General features: G+C 39.1%; 1 protein-coding gene across 4 annotated transcripts; it reads right to left on the reverse strand.

Annotated features, from left to right (window-relative positions):
• Positions 1-919: 919 nt before the first annotated feature.
• Positions 920-12909, reverse strand: tgfbrap1 (transforming growth factor, beta receptor associated protein 1). 4 transcript variants are annotated; one of them, XM_038701192.1, is made up of 13 exons: positions 12687-12909; positions 10760-11470; positions 9609-9803; positions 8695-8852; positions 8495-8577; positions 8117-8297; positions 7863-8023; positions 7603-7660; positions 7380-7523; positions 6599-6742; positions 5759-5918; positions 5097-5548; positions 920-3994 (listed from the first exon to the last, which is right to left on the reverse strand). In XM_038701192.1, the coding sequence occupies exons 2-13, from the start codon at positions 11454-11456 to the stop codon at positions 3806-3808; spliced, it is 2622 nt and encodes an 873-aa protein (XP_038557120.1). In that variant the 5' UTR covers positions 11457-11470; positions 12687-12909; the 3' UTR covers positions 920-3805. The 4 variants fall into 4 exon arrangements, with proteins under 4 accessions (XP_038557120.1, XP_038557119.1, XP_038557121.1 ...); XM_038701191.1 differs by having other exon boundaries at positions 10760-11475; XM_038701193.1 differs by having other exon boundaries at positions 10760-11475; positions 12683-12909.
• Between the last annotated feature and the right edge of the window lie 486 nt (positions 12910-13395).

Below are 13395 nucleotides of genomic sequence, written 5' to 3' on the forward strand. Positions count from 1 at the left end.
ATGTTACAGTAACTTCTGAGGTGTTAGTTGCTGCTCCCTGCTGACTGCTGTTACATTGACTCAAGTGTAAGCCTAACTTACTCAAGTACAAATTTGAACTACGTGTACATTATTTTATCTCCATTTCAAACTATTGTATACTTACCCAACTACATTTAGGCTACTTCATTGCTTTACTAGTTACTTCACAGATGAATATTTTACATACAAAACAGAAATTATGGTCTGTTGTAATGTTAGACTACCCAAACGTAACTACACCATATACCACAATAACATGGTGTAGTCTATTAATAATCACATGATATGTTAATGAATAGTATTTTTAAAAAAATTAAGCCTACTTTTAGGCCTACTTATAGGCCTACTTAGGCTACCTTAAGAACTTCGGTCTAAAAGTAGGCCTACATACAGTACTTTTACTTAAATGACATTCATTTTAATGGAGTATTTTTATACTGCAGTATTGCTACTGCATGTTCATGTAACGTTAGCCCTATAAGCAGGGCAAACTCAGTTCCACTAATATAATATATAAAATGGTTTCAAAGCAATAACCTCGCTAAACTTTGAGTGACAAAGTCGTTGAAAATGAATCACATCCAGTCTTACCTAAAGTCAAACTAGTAAATAAATTGTGGTTGAAAAAAATTTATGAGCCTGCAGACACTGCTATGTTGAGTTACAGTATGTCAGACAGTGTTTTTGTACTAAAATCCATTATTTTACTTTGATCCATATTCAGAAGGAAGTTAATTGGTATCAAATGATACCAAAGCTAATTAAACAACCCTTACCACCATTCCCTCTTTAATAGTTTTTCTGTCATGACAATTAAGCCCACAGGACCACCACTGTCAAAAGTTACAACAGGAGAGGAAAACACAACATTCTCTATCTGAAATTGTGACTCCATAAGTTGATATACAGTTTCATATTTATTAAAATGGGACGGATTTACAGTTTGTGCAGCCCATCCGCATTGGCCTTGATTAGGAAAGCAACAAACAAGTACAAATGCAGTATATACATACCAGTATACAGCACATATAAAATACAATAGCATTTCTTTTCACACAACTGTAATGTATTTTTTTTAATTATTTAAAGTCATGGGTAGGAGGCCTTTTAAGCAAGCTACACTTGAACTGTTCAGACAGAAAGATGCTGTGCATAAGCTGTGAATTTGTCTACAGTATCTACAATATTCAGACCCCCATGTTAGAAAAATAGTCCCATGTTTGCACAAAGTTCCCCCACAGAACTGGGTTGCAATTACAGACAGCTAGCATCAACAGCACAGGCACCAGAGAAACAAGCAAAAACCATGTGTTTGTGTCAATGGTAAATGAGTTAAAAATAAACCAGTGAGGAGACACACTGTTCTTTTAGTTTTTGCTTCTGTTGTGTTACTCTGAAACTGGCAACACTTAAAAAGAAATATAGTCCATAGAGGCTTGATTTTGGGAACACTGACTGATTTTCTCTTTTTCAGAACTTGTTTGGATGAATATCTTGTACAGAGTTGGTAGTGTGTAAAGTTTAAGGATCCATTTTCACATCTTTTGACCCTACAGAGATGTCAACCTTCTACATTGCTTTTATTTTAAATCACTGTAAATCTGAATAGGCATCTCCAATGGGAGATAGTGGCACATCTCTAGGACCAGTGAAAACATGGAGGAACACAATAATTTATAACGAGTGTATTCTGTGTTAAGCGGATTTACATAACTGTGTTTAGTTTTTGTTAGGGTTTTCTCTCATTCCACCGTTATGAAATTCCTGCGTCTTCTGTCACCTCAGATAACATCATTTGTCAAACTGAAATAGTTAGACATAAAGCACTTTTTAGCAAACCATCACCTCGGGAAGATTTAAGAATATGTCCCTGATTTTGACTGTTGACAATTTAGCTACACAAACACATTATGCACCTGCCATTAGGTGTTGTCAGTTTGGGAGAAACATTTATGGAGGTCCAAACTGCACTTTATTGTTATTCGACATATACATGACATTTGATAAGCACTAAAGGACAAAGCCGTGCTCTGTGATGGCAAACCTGTAAATAATTTTAGGGCTTCAGTATGATAAAATATGGCTGACTTCAGTTTCTGTCCATTTTTGAGAGGAGTGTCACGATGAAAAGGTTAAAGCCATAACTGGGATGCAGTTATGAAAGCTGAGATATATCAAGCCACATGTTGTTCTTCAGAGCTGTGGATGATATAGGCTTTGTTTTCTCAGAATTTCCAGACATTTAAAAAAGGTTTAGGGGTTATGTGCGGCACAATATCATGCATTATGACACGACTATTTTCTTTTACAGTCACTTATAACATTAGTTAGGAATGCTGCACACATTCATACTCAACCCCATCTACTGTTTAATCTGAAGGTTTCGTGCTAATAATGCTGCACAAGGTCACAGTAGGCCTGATGCAACAGTAGAAGCAATGAGTTTGTACAATTTCATAACTCTTAGGAAAATATTTTAATAGCACATTTCAAATCACCATCAAGACCAGGGTATGTGTTAATTGGTGGTGGTGTGGTAGGAAAAAAAAATGGGAGAAAGAGAGATGGAATAAAATCTAATAGGTCTGGAGGATTTGTTCCAAACAGCTTAATGTAGTTTTTTCTCCATTATTATTAATAATGTTATTCTACATTTAGTAGAATGACAGTAAAGAATACCATGATGTCATTTTACACATTACTACCATCCTGTGGTCAAATACGGTCTTACAGCTTCAATTAAAATGGACACTACATGTATGTAAGCGGTTTTGTGTTGCCAAACAAACAAAACTGATCTATGAAGGCATGTGGGAAGTGCAGATCTCCCTTGATTTATTTCATTTGTTAATCAAAACCAGTGGATGAAGCTTGATTTCACATGATTTGATGACACTCATACATATATGCCACTGAGCCATAAAATTTGCTGTCATGTTTCACAATGCGTCTCCTGAGATATTCTCAGTTAAGATGATTTGATTTGTGCAAGTTGATGCAGTTTGAGTATTGAATACTCAGTTACACTTACGGATAAATAGTGGAGCAATGTAAGAATTTATGTAGTTTTATACAAGGTCCCTAACCTTGATTACACAACATTCAAAATTGAAAGGGTTTGGATTGCTGCTGACAAGTCACTGACTGAAATACTGAGTACAATATCCAGTGTGCTTACAGCTGAGGGGGAAATAAAGCAGTGAAACCAGATCTCAGAAAGTAAAAGTCAGACATAAATCAGTCAATCAGTACTGATGAGTCTTTGTAGTATTTCACATTAAAACCCAACACTGCAATGTGCAAGTCAGGACAATATTAATACAATACCCATATGAGGTGATTAGATCAGAACCGTGAGTGGCAATACTGTGCATGCTTCAGAAATATTTGCAACAGGTTTCAAATATTGTGAGTTAAAGCAGTTTCTCAAATTCAGATTTAAAACTGTTCAAGCAAAGACAATGACCGGCACAGCACTGAACCCACAGATAAGCACAGGAGTTTGTCTTTAATTCATTCTCTTTTTAAATGGATTAAAGGGTCTTCTATAAAAACTTGCAGTCTGTAAGTGTGGTATAGTTGTGACATAGGAATAAATAGATGAAATCATCGGTTTCTCCCTTGCTCTCACACACATACAGTTTTCTTTGTGTTTCTCATCAACTCCATAGCAGATTCTACTATGGCAATGGCTGTTCTGTGCTTATTGTTATCCCCAGAGTCCTCTGCATGTCCTGCTTTAGTTTGGTGCCTCTGATCACATGGTAGTTTGAAGGGTCAAGTCTCACGTATGGTTACTGCTATTAGTTAACTGTCTCTTTGTGGGAGAGTCTCTTACTCTCTGGGCGACACAGTGAGTGTGGACAGGCACTCCACCTGGTAGACACACCACGTCGGGCTCACTGAAGGTGTTGTGGCACAGGTGGCATCCTTTCTTTTCAGACACAAAGATTGGCTTCTTCCGCTCTTTCAGCTGTGGAGAAAACACATTAAAGTAGACTTTCAATGACTTAAAGCAGTAATAAGCACAAAGACGACAAACTACGGATGTTAAATTTCCATGAGAAAATGGAATAATTAAATGGGTATTTTATTTAAAAGAGTGTATGCTAACTCCTCAGCACATGTTAATACTAAGAATATTTGTTTTTCTCTTTTTAGAATTTTAGAAGTACAGATTGACAGGGAGGCTCCAATTCGCTAGTGTTATTTATTTTGTCCTTGGAGCCACTGGTCCAACAACCTTTCAATGTAGACAGAATATATGTTACTTTTTACGGACATAATAGTGTAAATGACTTGCTCCCTAACTTGCTTTTTCTAGTTATTAAATAAATTTGACAAGACTTGCATCAAAGACATTCAAAAATTTGATTTAAAAATTACACAAGCAGATCTCACTCAACGGGATAATTTGCCAATTCAAATCTCTGGTAGAATTTCAACCATTAAGAGGAATAACCATAAAAGAATTACTGAATTCACAACAGTTCAAATTTGGCAGTCTTACAAATTTTGCATTTTAGAAAATGTTCTCAGGGTTCAGTTTAGGGCTGCAACTAAAGATATAGTATTATCATTTAATCTGATTTACTGCTTAAATGTTTGATAACTAAAATGTATTCAAATGTTTTGTTTTATTCTACCAACTGTCCAAATACATTCAGTGTACTATCACATATGACAAAAGCATCAAATCCCCTCATCTGAGAAGCTGTAACCAGCAAATGTTTGCCATGGAAAAATTACTAAAACCATGACCCAAAAATAAATAAATAGTAGCGAATTTATTTCATCGATGATCGACTAATCAATTTAAAAAATAATCTTTACAGCTCTACCTCAGTTGTTAATTTCTTTAACTGGTTACTCAGGACTGCTTCATTTGAGAGGTATTGAGGGAAATCTACATAATACCATTAACGAATGCAGTCTTGTGCTTTAATAACAAACTTGGTGACAATCAAAAAAAGGTAATCAATGATGCCGTCGTACCCAAGCCTGTAAAACAACACATTAAACAAGTACAACAGTAACAGGAAGAGGTATTACATTTTTTTATTATGTTTTCTCACCCTGTCATGCAGCAGTTGAAGGTTTTCAGAATGGGCTAGCCCCAGAGCGATCTGGGAAGTACGGCAGGCGTGCATATTGGCCCTGATAGCTCGACCCAGAAAGGGCCGCAGCAGCTGCAGTGACCAGCCTTCAGGGAGCATGCGCAGGACACGGACTGCATCGAACACCTCACCGTGCCGATTTAGGAGGTCCACTGCCGCCATCTCCAGGACTCCACTGTTACCTCCTGTTGCTATCTGGTTCCCATCCAGATACACCCCCAAGAGCAGGTGAAAAAGCTGCTGCCGATAAGCAGAATCCCTACAAGACGAGGCCCACATACAGAAGGCCTCGGCAGATGGGAAGTCTGCAAGCTTGTGCACCAATATGTGCAGTGCTTTATCATGCTCCTCCAGTTTCCCATGTAGTGTTGCACGCTCTAGCAGCAGTTGTTCACAGTTCTCCATCTTACCTAAACAGAGCAGAAGGACATTAAAAATTAAGGCTTAATATCAAAAATATCACCAATTTTACTACAACATCAATAAAACCAAATAACTATCATTTCAAAAAGATGTTTAAATTGATGCAAGACAGACAATAACATTTACACAAAAATATAAAGATCCATCTTAAAAATTAAACATTCAAGTACAGTGGCATGTTCAGGCTCATGTCTCACCTAAAAGACACTGTACACGGTATAGGTTGGACTCCCTGAGCAAGGCTTGGAGCTTCGCTCGAGCTCTGGTGAGCTGGTCCTCATCTGTTGGCGACTCTGACAGCAATGACAAGACCCTCTCCAGGTATAACACAGCCAGGTGTGTGTGGAACCTCTCTTTCTGCATTCACAATCATGGAAAAAAAACAATCACAATTCAATAAACTTTTCCATCAGGAAGGCAGCTAAATCCTCCAAAACAGTTATATTAAAAAGACTGTTTACATTGATAGGAATATTCAGATATTAACTTGACTGAATACTCTGAATAAGAAATGTCTTAAGGGTGATTAAAGATAACATTTCAACTGTACAACAAAAAATATAAATAAACACCGTGTTTGAGGTTGGACACCAAAAGAAAAGGATCACTGTAACCCACTATAGAAGGGATGTCTTTGGTTCCACTTTCGTAACAGCTACTGACATGCCCATGAACAGATCAGACAGGATTGTAGGACCAAGTCAAGGGACAGTGCTAACCATTGAGTCAGTGTGTCTCATGTGACCAACTTCATATTTAGAATGTGGTAAATAGTGAGACTGCAGCAGTCTATGTAGATTCAGTACTTTGGAGAAGTGATACTGCAGGGAAATTCCTCTAATGAAGTTTGCCACCCTGTAGGAAGGTCAGTGTTAGGATCAGCTACACCACTGCGGCTTTTTGTGTATTGCTCAAGGGAGACTTGAAACACTTGTCGACACTAAGAACTGAACCAGGGTCTTCCAGTCCTCCCTCACCACAAAGCCACTCTACCACAATTGTCATCAACAGCTAAAAATTGTGTCATTTTAGTGTACCTGTGTCCTCCTCTCCAGCACCAGGTGTTCCAAGTAGAGAAGCAGCGCCTGGCTGTGCTTTCCCAGGTAAGTGATGACATCATTAGGGTTCAATTCTGAGAGATCTTTACTGGTAGGCCTCTTAGTAAAGATGTGGACACCTATCTATGAACGGAAAAGAAAGGCTAAGTTACCGTTTTAGCTCTTCCACTTAATGCAAAACATCAGAAAATTATGCAAATATTCAGGCACGAAGGAGAAAGCATGCAGAATATAAAATACGCTACAAGACCAACCACAGTGTCAAGAGAAAACATTGTACTTTATTAATCTATCTGCTTTTCTATTCAGGCACACACATTAAAAGGTCAGTACCTTCTCTTTAATAAGGAAGTGAAGAAATGGCTTGTGAGCACTGGAAAGTGAAAGATCACACCTCTCCAGCGATATTGACGTCTAGAATTGTTTTTACCACTGTTTAATTACTCTTACAGTATGTGCTGTTGTCATGTGTGCATGTTTAAAATTTTTTTTTATTTATTTATTTTTTTGGGAGCCTTTTATCATCTGACCTGGGACTGCTAATGAGCCCTCTTGGCTAACTATGACCATTTCCCCCATGTTACTCAATGGATATTGTAATATTGCAATGGGCATTTAATTAAAATGTAGATCACTGCAACTAGCTTACATTATTGTTAAACCAATTTAAAAATCAACCTTATGTCAAGTTGACCAGCACTAATATTTTGACGGACAGTTACATGTATGAGGTCATGCAAAAAAGGTCCTGGTAACCTACGGTGGGATCCTTCTTCAGGGCCCAGTCTGCATACTTCCATACAAGGTCCAGATTGGAACAGCAGCAGAGAAAGTCCACAATGTACTCATAAAGGTCAGATCTTGTGGAGTCCTGCAGATCTCCATCTACCACACGTATCCATAACTGTAAAGGGGAATATGTTAAATTCCTACACATTATTATACATCCAACCAATAATATGCAGATTTCAAGGTGTACACACCTGAAGTGCTGCTGAATCCTGACGATTATAATGATAGAGCAGTCCAAGTGCAAAATATCTAGGAGAGAGGGAGGGGGGACTGAATGAAGCAAAGCATCTCCCTCAAGATTGTATTTTTGAACAAAGTAAGTAAACTGTCTAAACAGGACACAGTATGTAAGCTTTACGTGGGTGGTTATTAACAGCAAGGGGCAAGGAAGAGTATTTTACCCAACAAAAGCCCCATTTCAGTTTAAAGAATAAAAAAATAGTATACACACTTGTGGTACTTCTCCAGCCATGGCACGCTGTCTGCTAGTAGGCAGGCGTTTTCTGAAGCTAGCAGGTCTAGAAGGCTGTCATGATCCTGCTCAGCATACAGCTTTAACAGCGCAGTGTCCACGTCTTCTCTGCAGCCATTGGCCACCTCTGTGCTTCGTACCTGTGTGTGAGGATTCATATACAGTACTACAACTTGTGACAAGTGAAGTCCCCGCAAAAGTCTTGGTAAAGAAATAAACTTTACTCCATTCACCTCTCCCAAATAAGTGATAAGGAATTTCTTGCATCGCAGCACTTTTTCCTGGTCACCCTGTGCCAGGTGGTTGAGATCTGCAAACTCATGCAGAGGAGGGTGGCAACGTGTGAATGAAGAGGAAGCTGGCAGCAGCAATGGGTAGAGCGATATCAGCTCCCGCACATCCAGCTGACCCTTCCTGCAAATATAAAAAGGTAGAGTCACAAACTTCTAATGAGTGAGGCAGTCCACAATGAAGAGGCCTTTTTTGCAAATAAATTCGCATATATACACACACACTAATATTATATATATATATATATATATTGTATGTGTTCTGTAAAAAATTTTTGCCATGTAACAGAAGCTTCAGAATGATCAAACTCAGACTCTTACCTGAAGTGTTCTTTTGCTTCTAGAAACTGTAGTTGGCCAAACTGTATAAAACCTGCCTGCTGGAGGATTCTTTTGTGCAAGATCTGTAAATGCAGAAAGTGACAATATATAAGATTATTGTGGTATTTAGATAAAGATCTCAGATCTCACACATTATATTTTCGACATACTTCAGCCATAAAGTCAAAACAGCACACTGCTACCTGGAACTTGTCTTTGGGAATATTTTGCTGTGCTCCCTCTGTGAGGACAAGCGCCTCCTCCACTCTGTGACTGGCCAGCAAGTCCTGGATCTGTCTTTCCAGCGGCAGGGGTACCAGGACATACACTGCCTTTGTGGAAGCCAGAATGACCTTTCCTAAAAACACACAACACCCACAGGTCAGAACTTCAATGCTCTCAAACAGCCACATGGGTACACAGTGACATCACAAATTGCTTGTTTATTAACAACCAAAAGACTTCCTTTTAATCCTATGTCTTACACAATATCCACAAAACCATCTGACAAGAGTTTCTAGCTTCATCAATAAAGTACTTGACAGTTAAAGACACATGATTTCACTCCACTATCTATAATCTATGGGATGGACAAATTAAAGGTCAACTCTATCAAATTTACACATTAAAGTCTGTCTACAGAGCAGTTACAGAAGTAATACTAGGCTACATATCTGAAAGAAAATGGAAAAAAGTCTAAAGCCTTCTGTGACCGAACTGTCTGTGAGTTAAAGTTGCACAGTGAGTACTGCAGACGCCACGTTTTGACAATGGATTAAAAAGGACGATAGCTCTGGTGCTCACACTGCTGCACTGATTTGGATACCTGTTTGTTTTCTATGCTAAATTGGTGGAATATATGACTATTTTAGTCATGGGTTTCATACACTTTCTGTAATAAAACATCTAAAAGCTAAATTTAAGGGACCCTGGGACCAATTCTTTTAAATTGGCGGTCCGTGGTCTAATTTGTGTCCATTTAGGTGTCCTTGATGTGAAAAAGTTGGAGAACTACTAAAGTAGATAATCACTCCTTCTGATTTATTTTGGTAAATAGGCAGTTTGATTAGATGAGATATTGAATGTTCCAAATTAAAGCAACGCTTGAGGGTACCTTCAAAGTCTTGCATAATGTGTCCATCCCTGAATGAAAGGGTCTGTTTTAGCTGTTGGTCCAACATGCTGTGGATGGTGATGAAACTCTCGTCCAAAGCCACCACGTACGGAAAACACACTGCAGCACCAATCACGCTCTCTGACCAGTTCACTGGAGCCCGCTGAGATACACCTTCTGCATTGGCAAACATTCCTGGAGGGGGATGTGGAGACAGTCTTGAAGATAAACAGGAATATGTCATGCAAACATTCTCAAGTCAAGAAATACTCCTAAGGTTTCAAAAACATAAAGAAAACAGCAGATGCACACAGGCTGTGAAAATGATGGAGGTCAGCCTTGCAATTAATAGACTCATGATAAATACTGTACATTAAATCTAAAAGAAAAGCTAATTACGGAGTGATAAAATATGGAATACACATGAACCTGTTGTGTGTACACAATCAAAATAAACATAAAACCACCAATGCTTTTTCAGGTTTTCTGCAGTGTTCACCGAATTCAATTTTAGATTTTTAGTACCATATAAATCTAAGGCCTACAATTATTCATATACATGAATACATAAACAAGTACATGAATTTATTATTGATTATTTATATCACATTTTGTCAGTACTACCAGCTGTACATAATTATTCCAATATAATTACATTTATTAATTTACCATACGCGTTTATACAAAGCAACCTATAATTGCTATATATGTCAGAGGTTGCATGCTGTTGGAGCAACTAGGAGTTAAGCGTCTTGCTCAGGGACACATTGGTGGACGTGTCACAGTGGGGGGGGTGAACCCAGGTCTCTCACACCGAAGGCATGCGTCTTATCCACTGCTCCATCACCACCACTCCAATCAATCGTGGATCCAGGTAAGTGGCAGAAAACGGATGAATTGGCCAATTAAAAAATAATTAATGAGCTGATGAGCTTGTAGCTATGCAGCTAGCAGTAGTGGCAGCGTTTACTATAGGTCTGATGGTGCTGAAAGAAACTCATTCATAGTTTATAATGTCTCCCAACAGCCCACTACCACATACAGAAAAGTTACAACTAATGTTACTGTTTGTAAATTAAGAGGTAATTGACGGAACTGAATTAAATTCTTTTGAAAACTCATTCGCAGATACCGTTTTTGTCCCGACTTACCCAGACCACCAGGTGCTGCCAAGAGAAACTCCTCCCTGCCGATCCTCTTCACAATGGGTCTCCTCTCCTCGCTGTTGTACGGGAAGAGGTCTTGGGAGGCTCCTGTGTTGTAGTTAAGAATCATATACTGTGTAGCGAGGGCCAGGCACAAGAAGTAACCGTCGAGACTGACAGCGCAGGGCTGCTCAGGAGTGGTCACCTCTTTGACCAGCTGCACTCTATCCTCATACACCATGTAAATCTGTACTGTCCGCCGCTTGGAGGATAGCACACCCATTTCTACACAGAACGGATCACCGTTCACTGGGTTCTCGTTAATGCAGAACGCCGTCACTCCTCTTATCTTGGCTCCACCTCCTGCCGCCGAGGGCACAGTCTCCAGTGTCACCATGTCAACGAGGAACACAATTCCATCGCAAAGCACTATCAGACGCTCCAAAGCGGAGGCAGCACGCAGCTCAGCAACAGGTTTCTTGAGGCCCATATATTTGTGCAGCAGCTTCTGAGCCGAGTAACTCAGTTTCCCTTTGGAGGAAGTGACCTCGTCCAGCAGAAAGTGGTGGATGAAGCAGTCATTGGTGCCCATGTACAAGTGCTTTCCACAACATTCAATGCACTCTATGTTGATACGAGCCTTGTCGCCCATGAGGAGATCTCGCTCCACAGCGGGGACTAGCTCAAAAGCCTTCACACTCATCTCAGCCAAGGCATCTACACTAGATGATACAAAACAAACACACATCAACAAAACTGGAGACAAATTGAAGTAAATCAATGACAGTACAGTCCGAAATATTTTCTTGTGATAAATTATTAATTCATTGATAATATAACAATTCATCAATAGGATATAGTGAGGTATGGGTGTGTCCCTCATTTACAACAAACTCTGGATATATTCTGATATATTCTGCATTTAGGCAATTCAGACTTTCTCTGGTTTCTGACAGATTTACCTCTGAATAATGACAAACATTTTCACAATTTTCTGACATGTCATTGCTCATACAAACAACTGGCTAAAGACTTAATAGCACTCCAATATGTGGTTATTCTATCATGATCTTTTAGTTAAGTTGTTCCTGAAAATGTCTTTTTGCAAGTAACATATGGGCATTTTGGGATGTGTGACACCTAAAAGTAAAATAAAGTATTACTTTATGGCCTAGGCCCCATGATCATACAGATGATGGATTATATTTAAATTGCTGGTGTGTTTCTTTACCTAGAATTAAAAAAAAAAAAAGATATATTCAATGTCTGTACTGTTAACGTTAACTTAACATTAGTTCCTTCCCTACCACCATGTGATTCAGTCTTACCAAAATCTCCCATGTCATGTATTGAAGCTAAGTTAGCCATGTTTTCGAATATGCATTCGTGCTGAGTCTAGCTAGGGTGACATTTCAACAATTTTGGACAACATGAGCTAGCATAACGTTAACTTTCTCTTTCTAACTTCACGCTAACGTTGCTCGAGATAGCAAATGACATTAACGCTAGCTTGCTAAATTCATAGAGGCTGACGGCAGTAGCTAAACAAAGTTCACTGTTTAACACCGGCTCTCTGGAGATGGAATATTTTGTTCGTAAACTACAGTTAGATTAAGCATGTAGAGAAGTCGTGGTTGCTTTTTAAATTTTTATGTAGCTTCTGGACCAGATTGCTAAGCTAACGTAAGCTCAAAGAGACTACACTCTAGTGATGCCAATGCTAGCAAGCTAATTGCCGCTAGGCTAAATTTTCAGTAAGTCTAAAGAAGGGCTTAATACGGCATTCAAATAAGATGTACTGTCACGTTACAAGAATCGTGTTCGAAGAAAAAGCCTATAGTTTCCAAACGCAGTGTTCCTTGAGATGATGCTCTGCGCACCGACTCCCTCCCTAGTTCCTCCTGGAGCTGTTGGTGTTAGCAAGCATACCTACCGCTGCAGGCAGCGCTCAGGACGGCAGGCCGGATCCCCACAGACAGTCTTACTACTCCAGAAACAGTGGCCACGACATGTATTTACAGTCAAACATTAATATAGCCATGTTGCTCGGGTCGGGACCGCACCGACAAGCGGAAAATATGGCTTGAATGGTTGCGTTAGGTCTGCCTTGTCCAGTACAAAACGCCGCCCATTTGCACTGAACTCGTACTGTTTGCAGGTGATTACAGGGGTGCGTTCAAGACTGTCTTGCAAGGAGGATAGAGACAAGATTTCTCAACACATTTAAAACTTGGCTAAAAATCCTCCATGGCAAGTTTTTAAATCTTCAAATGACAAATTTGTTTACACTTTTTTCTTAGTTGCTTGGCACATTGTCGTCATCGTGTAACATGATCTTATGATTCTCAAGTTTTAGAGAAAATGATCATACGTTTGTCCACAGATGCAAGTCATAGCCTGTAGTGGAGGGTGACACCATGCCAAAAGATGTTTGTATACCCTAAAACCTCAATTAATAGCCCGGGCTTTTATTTGCTTAAATCACTGAACTCACCCTGCCTATATTTGGTAGTTATATGGGACAGGCCTTTAATTATTTTACCATGCCGGTAAATCTGAATGAACAATACTTTGCTCATTGTTTCTGTAAAATGAATTAAATGATTGAATTGTGGAGAATCTAACCAATCAAACAATGTGTA

Source organism: Micropterus salmoides, unplaced genomic scaffold (assembly GCF_014851395.1).
Source record: "Micropterus salmoides isolate LMB-PRFRI ecotype aquatic unplaced genomic scaffold, ASM1485139v1 Ms_hic_scaffold_6, whole genome shotgun sequence".
Lineage (NCBI taxonomy): Eukaryota > Metazoa > Chordata > Actinopteri > Centrarchiformes > Centrarchidae > Micropterus > Micropterus salmoides.

Excerpts from the sequence above, each read along its gene's own strand:
- tgfbrap1 (XM_038701192.1), bottom strand. The coding sequence starts at position 11,456 with ATGAGTGTGAAGGCTTTTGAGCTAGTCCCCGCTGTGGAGCGAGATCTC. Across the intron at positions 8,298-8,494 it reads GAAGCAAAAGAACACTTCAG|GAAGGGTCAGCTGGATGTGC; the intron begins GTAAGAGTCTGA and ends TTATATTTGCAG. Across the intron at positions 5,919-6,598 it reads TGCTGGAGAGGAGGACACAG|AAAGAGAGGTTCCACACACA; the intron begins GTACACTAAAAT and ends TTGTGAATGCAG.